Source organism: Rhea americana, unplaced genomic scaffold (genome assembly GCF_003343005.1).
Source record: "Rhea americana isolate MKP2758 unplaced genomic scaffold, rheAme1 scaffold_67, whole genome shotgun sequence".
NCBI lineage: Eukaryota > Metazoa > Chordata > Aves > Rheiformes > Rheidae > Rhea > Rhea americana.
This window is the reverse complement of record NW_028186834.1, coordinates 968,706-981,581: the sequence shown is the minus strand read 5'-3', so window position 1 is coordinate 981,581 and position 12,876 is coordinate 968,706. Positions and strand designations below refer to the sequence as shown.

Below are 12,876 nucleotides of genomic sequence, written 5' to 3'. Positions count from 1 at the left end.
AGCATGGCACTGTCTTATTTGGGCTTGTTCTTAAGGGTCAGCACAACTAATTATTCATTCAAACACAGAATACTTTAATTATCTACACCAACCCAGATTTACTTACCCGGTTCTGCCTGAACATGTGGACTACCCAATTTACTATGCAATAGGGACACAAAGGTGCCTGGGTTCAATTTACTRTGCAGTAGGGACACAAAGGCACCTGGGTTCAGTGGCGGAGCTCTGAAATTCTTATGATGTGCTTCTGCAGTATTTTAACCCTGTTATTTCTTCACCAGTTAATCATTTCCTATGCTCCTGATGCCATTTGCTAGTTTATCTGGCCAATTTTTAAATCACACATTTCATACAGCTTTTCTGCACAATGCAACACAACCTCCTTCCCCCAAACAGTACAAGAAGCTGCTACTTGGAGTTTCTCAAACTAGCATGCTATTAAGGGGTCAGCAAGCTCTACTTGATATAAAGAGCGTATTTCTGAAAGAAACACCCAGAGCTGTCCAACAGCAGATGGGGTAAAGGCTCAGGAAGTAGTAATTCAACAACAGGAAAGGATGAAAAACCTTGATGATATCTAATACAATCAGAGAATGTCTCTAGCAGTTTATTGACYTACTATTTGCCTATATCCAATCTGAGGAATTTGACCCTCCCTACCATCTTGTATAAGGCTCCGATAGGTATACAGGCTTTTGAGATGGAATGGTCTGATTTTTAGACTGGAGACAGATGGAACAAGCATAGCACATTCAGTGAGAGTGAGATCAAGAACAGAGAAGGAAGAACAGAGCAACYGGGAACAGAACCGGGTGACCTCTGGCCACCTAGACAGGCCAAGAGATAACATAAGGCCATATTGCACAAATGGTTCAACGACAAGCCAAAGGAATGAGCCAGAAAGGAAATGGAACCAGAACTGTGTTTGGATGAGACTTCTACCACAGTAAAACAAATGACGACATTGGAATTGTTTCCAGATTTGTCATTATTATTCATTCTAACTCAAGCCATGATTCCATAAACATTTACACCAGATCTGTACACTATCAAATCACTGCCATATAGATTTGATCCAGATCAGTCATGGATGCAGTCTRCACTTCTGATAAATTATCCAGGCCACTGATAATGTTTATGGTGGCTTTCTACTACCTACTTGTAAACAGACAGTATCTTAACTAGTGAACACAGTTTATGTAAGAGTGGTGATTTGTAACTGGAGCACAGGACATTTTCATATCTGGCATCAGGAGCCAAAAGTCTAATTTACTGCATTGTCAAATCATCACCCCAAAGAGAGGTTGCTTTGTTACATACCATAACTGCTCCACTACACACTTCTTTTCCATCAAGTCCTTACAGGCCTTCTCCCCTTTTACTTTAGKAGAAATAAATTTTAGTAATTTCGATAATTTGCTGAATTACAGGAATGTGTCCATTTCTTGAACTCTCCTGTGTTTTAGAAATTTCATTAGAAATAGAAATAAGATTATATTTCTTTTCTCAAAACACCAGTAAAGTATGATCTTCTAATCTTTTGAAATAAACTCATGTGAAACTACTACAAGTGACTCAATGCATTGCCTATCTATCTATCTATACTATCTAACTGTGCAAAACCACAAAGACAGCAATATTAATAAGAAAATGTAGAAAGCTGATGAAAAACAAGGAATAGTATGGAAGGGTTATGATAGGACCTCATATCAACCAGAGCTTTTAGACAAATCTGTTTAGATTTTCTTATTACAACCCAGAGCGAATGGGCTGTCACTCTCTCGGATAGGATAGKCTCATGCAGCTGAACTGTTATCAGGCAACAATGTAGTACTCTGTGCCTRTGGAAGAAAATACTCAACACTGACTGGAGCAGAAGGGAAAACAGGTGTTAGGAAAGATACAGACTAGAACAGGCACCTAGAAACTGGATTTGAAAGTTACATAAGCAACCTTAGTTTGTCATTTCATATATTGTGACTGCTTGATTTTGCTCTGCTGAAGCTTTTTGTGGGTAGCTTTGTGTGGGCATGCGGCAATGTCACCTGTGGAACAATGGTCTCCATTAGWGTGGAACTGGGCAGGAAAGATCTTCGGTTTCTATTCACTGATCATACCATTCCCATGGAAGAATCAYTTACCTTCTTACTTCTTCTGCTTCCCCAACTATAAAACATGAATATTGCTATTTACTTGCATCAGAGGAAGACTTACTGATTCAGTTAATGAAAATGCTTTGAGAGATTTAACTGAAAAATAATATACATGAACATTCCTTGAGGAAAAGAAAATAAAAACAGCAGATAACACAATTACCAACAAGAGGAATCACAGGAAAAAAGAAGTGAGTTGCAAAATGGTCATTTTTAAGGACTCTTTGCCAAACTAAAGACTATCACTCGTGAAAGCATGTCAGAACTGAACTCACATGAAAGCACAACCCTATCCTAGAGATGATCACAGATGATTACTGAATAGGCAGCCACCAAGGAAGTTTTGTTTATACTGTATCATTAGRTCAGAAAACACTGCGTTCTATTTGAATTTTATCTGTATCCTGCCCGAATATGATTAGATTTTATCAATTCTTGTGCACTGAGGTAGATTTCCCATAAACAGTGAAAACTCCCAGGTTAAATCCATCTATTTTAAGCTAGAGATTGGTAGTATTTTCTTTAGCCTTAATTAAAACTAACCTATTGTGTAGGATTATAYAGATCCTCTCTTCTCAAGAGAGACAATACATTCCCAGTTGTACTGTAGTTTGGAGCTAATGAGATCCACTGAGCCTTGATTCCACCTTGATACGCTACRGGCCATCATGTTCAGCCTGGAGTTCCCATTAAAGCACAGATGTTTCTTCCCTTTGTTCTATAATAGTATTTTAATTTTGAAGAAAGAACTAGGATAAAAAAACATGCAAAACTGAACTAATGAAGTACTCCAATATTTCATTTATCTCTGTGCAGTTGCTTTGGTATTATTTACTGGATTAGAGTTGGATGGTGTGTTTCTGATATGCAAAGACAGAGGAAAAGAATGAACTAGGAAGGTTTATAAATTCTCAGATAAAATGATGTATGATTCATTTGAAAGCATCTCTCTACAGCTCAGAAGCTGTTGTCTRCTGTGACAGATTGAAAAACTCCAGTACAATTTGTCTTTTCAAGCTGTCCCTGAAAGARGATTCTGGGGGAAGTTTTTCAAGTGCAGAAAGATGTTCTGTCTTCTTAGCATTCAGTTTATATCCAAGTTATAGAACGGAGAACATTTTATAACCTCTCAGTTTTAATATTTGTCAGTCTACTTTTATAATTGCRTCACTTGCGAGATGTTACTAGAACAGAGACTGGAATTTATAAAACTGTGAGGTGTGAAAGCAACACACAGAGGGATTTGTTTGCATAAACATTCCAAAACAGAGGACTTGCTAGCTGCAGTTCTTGTAGGGGGGCTGTAAACTCTGAGTTTGTCCTAGCTCTCTCACTCAGTATCACAGCACATTTTTTCATTATTGTGGCACGTTTCTTGATTCTCTTGGCCAAATACTTAAACATTTGCCAAARCATAAACAGAACCAAAGTTATTTGTGATTTCAAGTCAAATTTTATCTAGGTTTGTCTAAACAATGGTAGGAAATGTGAGAAATCAACACATTTTGGAAGAGCTGAAACATTGTTTCTACATCATACAACTGTTTAGTTTTTGTTTCTTATTAGTAAACAAAAGAAGTGCCATAAAACAGAAAAGTTGGAAAAAAGATGAAATAAAGTATTTTCTTTTGGGAAAAAAGTGAAAGATTTTTATTGTTGATCAACCYGATGGATCATCTGGGATTGTCTGTCTGTCTGTTTTGGAAGGTAGTATTTTGGAGGGAAGGGTGTTTCTGTGCCAGATATTTAAAAAATCAGGCAATAATGTATCTTCCTGTAAGGAATTTTTTTGTCCATTGGTCTCAAAATGCTGCAGTTGTTCTCTTGGTCATGTATCTCCTTTCTAATATCGTTGCTTATCAGCTTTGCTGGAATAAAATCACAGCTTCAAAAACTAGCCAGAGCCAAGCTGGTCACTGGTTTAACAAATATAGCAAACATAGCAATTAGCTTGGGATAATATGTGCAAACAGAGAACCTTAGAGAGAATCTTGTCACATGACCTATGTTCTTTTGCTTAGAAGTCTCTATATGTGCCTGTATTTGCTTCAGCTTTCATCTCCTTTAGAGAATAAGCACTAGGATGTTTTCTATGTCCACACAACTTTCAGTAACAGTTGCAGGCTAAGCATTTTTATTCCTGACTTTTGTCTGTTTCCTCTAGCAGATACTTTGAACCGCAATGTCGGCTTTCTCAGATGATCTGCCTCTTCTGTTTCCTGGTTCCTTCACCTTGAACTTTTGTATTTCCTCTGCACTAATGGCTATGAATGTTTTGATCTTACCCACTCTACAGCCTCATTCTGTCTCAGGTCTCAGTTCTCATCAGACACTTCCATTACTCATACAAGTATTTCCAGAGTTATTCCYGGTAACAGTGTCACTCATTTTATGTCTTTGTTTCCCAGTGTGTTAAAAAAAGAATCCCAAYGTTATCTTCATTTTTGCATCATTATTTTCATGGTCGGATCTGTATACTGAAAGACTTAATTCTTGTTTCTGATCTTGTGCATAGTCACTTTCGTCTGGAAATCCAGGTTACCAGCTGGCCTAAGCCTCTGTTCATAGGTGTTGCATAATTGTCTTGTTAATTACATTTCCTCCCATCCTGTGGATATCCTGATCTGCTCACTGGCATCAAATTTCATCTATTGAGTGCTGAATAGTAACAACTCAAGCTTTACAATCAAATTGTTCCCATTACTTTACCTTAGGTAAGACACAAAGATCTGCAGTAGCACACAAATTGCCCTACACGTCTTAAGATTGCTCTGCGTTTAAGAAAAGCGAAGTATGGTCTTATTAACCAACATAYTCTGTAACTGCAATTTTGCTATGAACTGAAGTGTACTATCAAAAATACAGGTTTAATTTTCTCTTTCAACATTGTCATTAACTGGTCCCAGAATCCCTTCCGACACCTCTGTACTCCGAAGTCCAGGGGTCAAATCCTCTGGGTCATGCCTTATCTGCACAAATGGGTTTGCACAAACTTCCCCTCTGCCGGTGTGCCTCTTCTGAGGGTCACGTTGCGTATCTGTATTCCTTTACTCAGAGCACAGAGAAGAAAGTAGTAACGTCTATTAAATAACTGAAATACTCTGGCAAAGAGGCTAATCAAGCACAGAACACTATTGTCAATATTATGTATTTCAAGGAAAGATATTGATAGACTTACCTTTTTAAATAAGCCAGCAGAAACACAAGGTCTCTGATCCACAGTTTTCACAGGTAAATATATTTGCCACTGATGATGACCTCTCAGGAACCAGTTGCTTTTTAAGTTCCTCTTGTGATTGTTCACTTAGGTAGAAAAGAGTCAAATCCTCAAGTCTGGGTAAAGGGATTTGARACAAGGTGCACATAGCTATTAGATAATAACTATCTACCTCTGTAGCAATATGTAGCAATTGTTCCACACTCAGTTCCTGCTTTTTGCATATGACCATTACTGAACCAGCTGTTATACCACTGTGGATAATTCTCTTCAAATCAACAATTACTCAGGTGTAAAACAGCCATATGAGGAGACCAGAATCTAAATTTCAAGTATTTACATGAAGTAGCCAAAGTATACAAAAAGAAAGAATCAAAAGTTACTAAATAACTCAATCCTGAGTGGCAAGAAAGCTGGGCTTTTAGTAGGTGTATAAAAGTATACCTTTTGAATATATACAAAAACTATGGATTTTTTTAATTAATAAAAATGAATACAGAATGAATCTGCAGGCATATATGCTCTGCCATGTTGTATAATTACTGAAAGTCTCACACCTTTACAAATCAATGGTGTCAACAGACTGTTTCAGAAAAAAAACGCTACTTTCACCTTTTGATAAAAGTGTAATTTTGACCTTCTCTGAGCATAATGTCAATGAGCGTTTACTGTGTAATTTTCTTCACCAATCAGCATTTGTGTTACCTAATWTAGTAAAGCAGCTGAGAGCTAAAATCTCAAATGAAGTTTTCACCCACTTACAGTGTTGAAAAATTATTCAGAGGCTAATAAACACTATCTTATCACTATATAACTCTTATGTCAGACAAAAAACTGACTCAGGATACCAGTATCTGCTTCAATCTACCTTCAACTGACCAGTAGTTTTAAGCTATCTATATAGATGGAATATCTCCATTGACTGATGCACTCTATTACATTATTCATCCAAGCTCTTGCTATAGGAATAGGATCTCTCAAATCTCAGAGTATGAGGAAGCTCTTTAGCTTATGAATCATAATGTATCTTAAGGGMACAAAATGCTTGTCAATAAGGAGAACACAACTAGAGGAATACATCAACCGTGCAAGATCCGTGCTATTGAGAACTGCAGAACTTAAAGCAAATACTTATGTCTAAAAAKACATTAAATCTAAATACACAAACATATTACTGAAAATATCAAACTCCATGTAAGTATCAATAAACATTCTCTGCTTCAGTTCATATCCTTAAAATATTTAAAAGTCTTAGTCTCTGTAAGAATTAAATCCATGAAATTATTGTAGGTGTATATTTCAAATCTTAAAGATATGTCTTTAGTATAACATCTACATCTATATAGTTTATCTATTTTGAGAGTTCATGTGGGAATAAAATAGTCACCTGCAAACTTAGGCTCAAAATACTCTCAACTAAAACTTTCAGAAGTGCTTATTTAAATTTAGGTTCCTAAAAAAACAGACCCTAACTTTTTTCAAGTTTATCACTCTAAAATAGYAACTTTAGTCTATGCATAGTCATTYTTCAAGTATGCAGACATGCTATGTACCCTTACTTCATAAGCCTTTACTGTTAATAATGAACAGTGATTCACTTGTTACCCAGATCTTCAATATTTCTGGAGATGAAATAAAGTTAGACCACATCTTGTTTACAAAAGCCAGTAAGCATTCTACTTAGCATAAGATTTTCCAATACAAATTCATACTTTTCATACATACATATTGCTTATTACCTGGCACAAACAGTACAGYACACATTTAAATGATCTTTACTTTGAAGATACCTTGACCTTCACATTTTAACTAATTCAGAAWTTTTTTTAAAAAACAGATTAATTATAGCTAACAGTGGTAAATAGAACTGTGTACGTTATTGGGAGGTTGATAAAACTGAAACATTAGAGTAAAGAACAGCCAGTGTCATGGAAGAGCTCAGTCCTTTAAAATGCTGAGTTCAGAGAAATGTTAGGCTCTTGCTAGGTGAAAAGGCAACTGAGCCAACTCCTGCAGCAAAACTCAGAAGAATTTGGGGAATACTGATGCTCAGAAATATTCTTGTGAATACAGTACAAGTAAGGATTTTGTCTATCAGCTAACAGCCATTTCAAGAGGCAGCAAAATAGAAATCTCAAAACCAAAAAACTTCTAAAATAGTAAGTCTTCCTTACATTCTAGATTGAAATGTATTTTTTTCTACTTTAAATGTCTCCTTTAAATGACATTTAAAGGAGAAATGAATATCAGGACTAGCAACCTGATCTTCATTTAGTGACCCCAGACAAAATGATCAGGTTTACCRTGACTCTGTTTGTATCCTCTCTGAGCTAGCAGAGTTATGTTCAGATGATAGTTTTATCTGAATTTACAAATTATCATGTCTGAAACCTATATAAAGTTCACAAGTTCATGGTTGTGCTTTCTTATCTGAAAGTGACTTTTAAAGGATTCAAAGTTACTTGCTAATGTATAGAAATGAGGACAAAGACTATACACRTGGATTCATTATCAAATTTATGAATATCAACCACATAGCAAAATCCATCCTTTCTTGTTGCTTTCTGGTATATAAAAGAAACTTCCACACTCTCTGAAATAGAAAGTATCTAAAAGGGTATGCCCTGTTGTGTTTGCTTTTTGGGGAGCAGGAGGGAATAGAGGAGGAAAGATTCTGTACTACATTTAAAAATACCAGAGTTTGATTTTCTTTTTCTTTGGGAGAGGAGAGGAATGCTGATTTGCAAAGAACTTAAAAGAGGCTTTCTCATCCTTTAGCAAGATCTGAAGAGAATATATTAAACTCACACACACAMAAAAAAATCATTTCCCCTAGAGAATCTTATAAAAATTCTACCACATTTAGTAACGTTTTTAGTTTCAAGTTACAGCCTAGAAAAAATCTTTTTTTTTWAAGAAATCTGAACAGAGCAAAATGGCTGTTGTAGTTCTTGTTTTTAATTATATATATAGCCAGCAGTACAGATTCCCGTATTTAGACCGCCTATTACTTCTCATTTTGAAAAAAAAAAAACTTCATTGTACACATGTGCATGGGAGGAAAGACTTGTTTACTTTGAAAGAGCTGTAAATATTTTGTGATTTGCAGAAGGGAACATGAACTTGACAGCAGTAGTAGTTGTCACAGATATATCTTATTGAACATACCAAATAATAAATAACACAGGTTTGCTATCTTATTTGTGATTTTAATGACATGGCAATTGTTCTGAGTGGCCACAGTGAAGAGATGGCAAAGTACAAAGAATCTGGGGCATAGCACACAGTTGTTCAGTCATAGTTGTGGAGTTCTGGCAAATATGGATTAATTGACAATATTCATTTGCGTGAAGAAAAGGTAGGGGAAAAGTGGAAGATTTGTAGGGGTAGACGAATGAAAGGAATATGGAATTTTTAGGGATAAGAAATCAATGATAATACACGTGTTACAGAATATTGAGAAGGAACTAACAAAAGATGGTCAGTGATTTGCAGCAGGCCAGTCTGCAGAAAAACTAATGTCATGTATCACTGCAGCAGATTCCAGTGAGATCCCTTCCATTATACATTTAAGAAATATCTATATTCATATAAGTGATACATTATTTGAAGTCCTTACAACCTAGTGGTGAATATAAYACAAAAATAACAAACTTAGAAGAAAATGACAAGATAAAACAACTTCCATTTATTAAACTTTCTTTTTTAAAGCATCAGGCATTCTCTTAAAGGGAGTAAGTTCAGCTGCTGTTAACATATAAGCTTCCCTTGAATTAAAAAGTATTGCAAAACTGACTACAACTGTATGGGAAAAATCTTGTGGAAGATAGAAAACTCAAATTTTTCCCATTTCACATTTTGGATGAAAGTCTTTGAAATTTTTGTTTATTTTTAATGAAACAAGAAATGGGAGCTCATACAGAACAGCTGCTGAGCTAAGGCAAAGACTGGAAGASCCAGGTTCAAGCCTCTGCTAAAACTGTTGTTTGTTTATACAAAGCAGAAYAGTCTGAATGGGGAAGAATCCTACTGCATAACAGCTGACACCTTTGCAGTTAAACTTTTATCTGTGATGTGAAAGACAGGAGATTAAAACTCAGCCAAAGCAGAGACTAGAATCTGACTCTTCCACCATTGGTAGGCCCTTAGMTATGGTCACTGCAATACTGGCTATTTACAGAATCTCACCCTTTTCCATAAGAAGAAATTCCATGTTTGCTAAAACCTTTCTGCAAAAGTAGCATATATTTTCCGTTGAAAAGTGCAGGTTTCAATATACTGACCTTTACAAGACCCATTCTGTTGAAACATTACGGAATAACTTCAGAGTTGTATCACTAACTTGTAATAAATGAGTTGTTTGTTGCAGCATAACAGGATTTTTTTTTTTTTTACTTTTCTAGAAGAAAATCTAGAAGCAACACATAAAAAAAAGTTAAGTGACAAAGTCAAGCTAAATTGAGTAGTTCTTAATATCCTCAAATTTTAAGTCCCTTTTACTCCTACTGCTAAACCACATTATATACAGACTAAAAACCTTCTCTGTTGTATTTGTATGCTTTGAAATTTGTCCATAAAATTGGGACTCATTTCAGCTAGATCAGGCTTTGTATTTACTTAATGCAAAATCACTCATATATCTTGACCGTATTTTTGCAATGTTGTCTGCTCACTCTCTTAAAAGTAGATTGGATAGAATAAAATAAGATATTGTGGATTTACCACAATTCCTCCAGAAAGCACTCTCCTTTGAACAACAGGCAAGAAAGGAAAATAGAAAGCATGTGACACTATCAGTGATAGGTGGTTTGACATTCATTTTTCTAACATCAGTTATTCAATAAAAATGATTAATATTAACTTGCTTAACAAATGAGATCAAATTATTATTCTCATCTTGACTTTTTTCTAAAAAGCTGATTTTCATGATTTAATCTACTCCTGAATCTTCAAAATGTATTTCAGCAATGTGTGTGTGTGTGTGTGTGTGATGCTGCCTTTCACCAAAAAGATCTCAAACAGGTTTATTATGAATCTGTAATTGCGATACACAATTTGCAATTGCAAATTTGAAATGCAGTTCCTTGTTGGGTGGAGAATGATTTCCACTTATAACTTCATCTTGCAAATCACTTAAATGCAACTACTCCCCTTAAGTCTGCTCCTATGCCTAATACTGAAAAGAATTTATTCTGAATGCTCTGAGAGTTAACATCATTACTACAGAAGCTGCATTCAGATAGCATACATCACACCATATAAGGTAAAGTGAGGAAAACTGGTCAATACCCTAAAACACATCCTCTCTTTTAAATAGTAGCATAGATAATCTGATGGTTAACATAGGGCAAACAGGATTTTTATTTCTAAGAGTTTATCTAAGGGTGAAAGTCCCCAACAGTCTGAAACTTGATCACCCACGATTATACTGCCTGCCCAGACTGGAGCACTTTCAATCTCCAAATGCTAATCCTTTTATAAGTGTATGTTAATATTCCTTCCTATTTCTAGGAGCATATCTTCAATAAAATTATTCTATAAAGAAACCACTAAGAATTATTAGGTATGGCAATTTAAAAAGTCCATCCTCAAGAGGGGATCCAACTTGACTGTAACAGAGGAGGATGAGGACTTCACAGCAAAGGGTGGTACCAACGCTGTACAGTGGAAGCTCTGCTTTTTCCCAGTGGAAGCTGTGAGGAAAAAAAGTCTGGAGCACTAGCTTTCATCTTTTTGGCTTTAATCTCATGTCAGAAAGCAAAGTAACATAGCTACTTCCTATGAAAAGCTTTGAAAAATATAAATAGGAGTAGAAAAAAATATGTTTCTACCAGAAAGTAGTATATTTTGTACATGCATATTCCTGTGGCCTGCTGCCTGGCTTGAGAAAGTGTGATCTAGGGCACTGACCCTGGATTCAGGAAACTTTGGTTGTCTTGATTCTGGCAGAATTTTTGTTCTGTAAGTGCAGTTAATCATTTCACCCTGTCTTTGTTTTTCTCTACCATTTTCTRTCTTGTCTAATTCGATTATTAACTCAGAGCAGTGTTTGTCTCTTATGTGTTGTAAAATGTCTAGTATTGAAGGCCACTTATCTCAATTGACCTGCTAAGTGCTACTATAATGCAAATACTACTGATGTATCCTGACTTGACAGTATTTCACCTTTATGTGACACAAGAGGCTGGTATTATATAGTGCACTTTAATTTAGCTCTGAGAGGAGAAACAAACTCAGGAYATGAAAATAGAAATCTGAAGGTGAATAGCAAAGGATAGGACGATAGGACTGAGCAGGAAAATAAACACAACTTCTATTAAAACCAACTGGATACTGCAGTGGAAAGTGCTAGCTGTTTTACCCGACAACTATTTATATGCCCTTCAGGTTGCATTTGCCCATATCTCAAGAATATTATATATCTGAGAGGGAGTTAAAACTTTTTAGTTGAAGAGATACACACATTGCTGGCAACCAAAAACCTCTGAGCAATAATCTTACCTTTTGCTAACAAGTATGTAGGAGTTCTTCACAAACTGCTATTATTGACCTGGCCTTGCTGACATTCTCTAGAATGGGATATAAAGGAGATGGCAGTTAGTTACTAAATGCTAAGTTTAACTTATGCCACTGCTTTTACTGTGTGCTAAATTGATCAATCTGAATCTTAAGATTCCCACTACACATTCTTCAGTTACAACTAGGGATATAAAGGAGATGGCAGTTAGTTACTAAATGCTAAGTTTAACTTATGCCACTGCTTTTACTGTGTGCTAAATTGATCAATCTGAATCTTAAGATTCCCACTACACATTCTTCAGTTACAACTAGGGATATAAAGGAGATGGCAGTTAGTTACTAAATGCTAAGTTTAACTTATGCCACTGCTTTTACTGTGTGCTAAATTGATCAATCTGAATCTTAAGATTCCCACTACACATTCTTCAGTTACAACTAGGAAGGCACTCCTGATTTCTATTGGGGAGATTTAGTTTTGTCTTGTGAGAGTGGAAAATTTTACTTCCTATTGGTAGTAGCTTCTCCAGGCATTGAACTCTTCAGCTCACAGTATCAAGAATCCTGACAGCCTGTGTTCTACCAATGTCTCACAGAACTGACAAAGCTATGCTGTGTTTTCCTCTAAGTGGTGGGTTGTATGAAAAGTAACAGCCAAATTCTCCTTCAGGTAAGCCTTAGCGGTGGCTCTAAAGCTTTCTTCCTACAACCACTGGCATGAAAAAAACCCAAAAAGAAAACGCTGGGCCATCCAAAAGCCAAGTAGACAGGTTCCTGAAATAGTTCTGAGTGAACCAAGAAGCAGCAGACCTGCCAGTGCAGTTTTTTCCCGGCAGGATGAATTATCCAAAGAAACATGCATCACTAATGGAGTCACACTGATTTTGGGACCTTTGCTAGCTTACGTATCTTTACATAGCACAATGCTTTGTGTATTTGGGACACTAGCGCTCGTTCTCACAGGAGGTAACTAAGGCGTCAAGAGTCTTA

The 12,876-nt window shown here is 36.0% G+C and overlaps 1 protein-coding gene across 3 annotated transcripts in view; it reads right to left on the bottom strand.

Annotated features, from left to right (window-relative positions):
* The window catches only part of LOC146586631 (uncharacterized), a 114,640-nt gene extending 104,883 nt beyond the window's left edge, over positions 1–9,757 (bottom strand). For all 3 annotated transcript variants that reach the window (XM_085320926.1, XM_085320927.1, XM_085320928.1), the window contains exon 1: positions 9,654–9,757. In XM_085320926.1, the coding sequence (XP_085177052.1) occupies positions 9,654–9,681 (28 nt within the window). In that variant the 5' untranslated portion in view covers positions 9,682–9,757. The remainder of the gene's footprint in view (positions 1–9,653) is intronic.
* Positions 9,758–12,876: the final 3,119 nt, after the last annotated feature.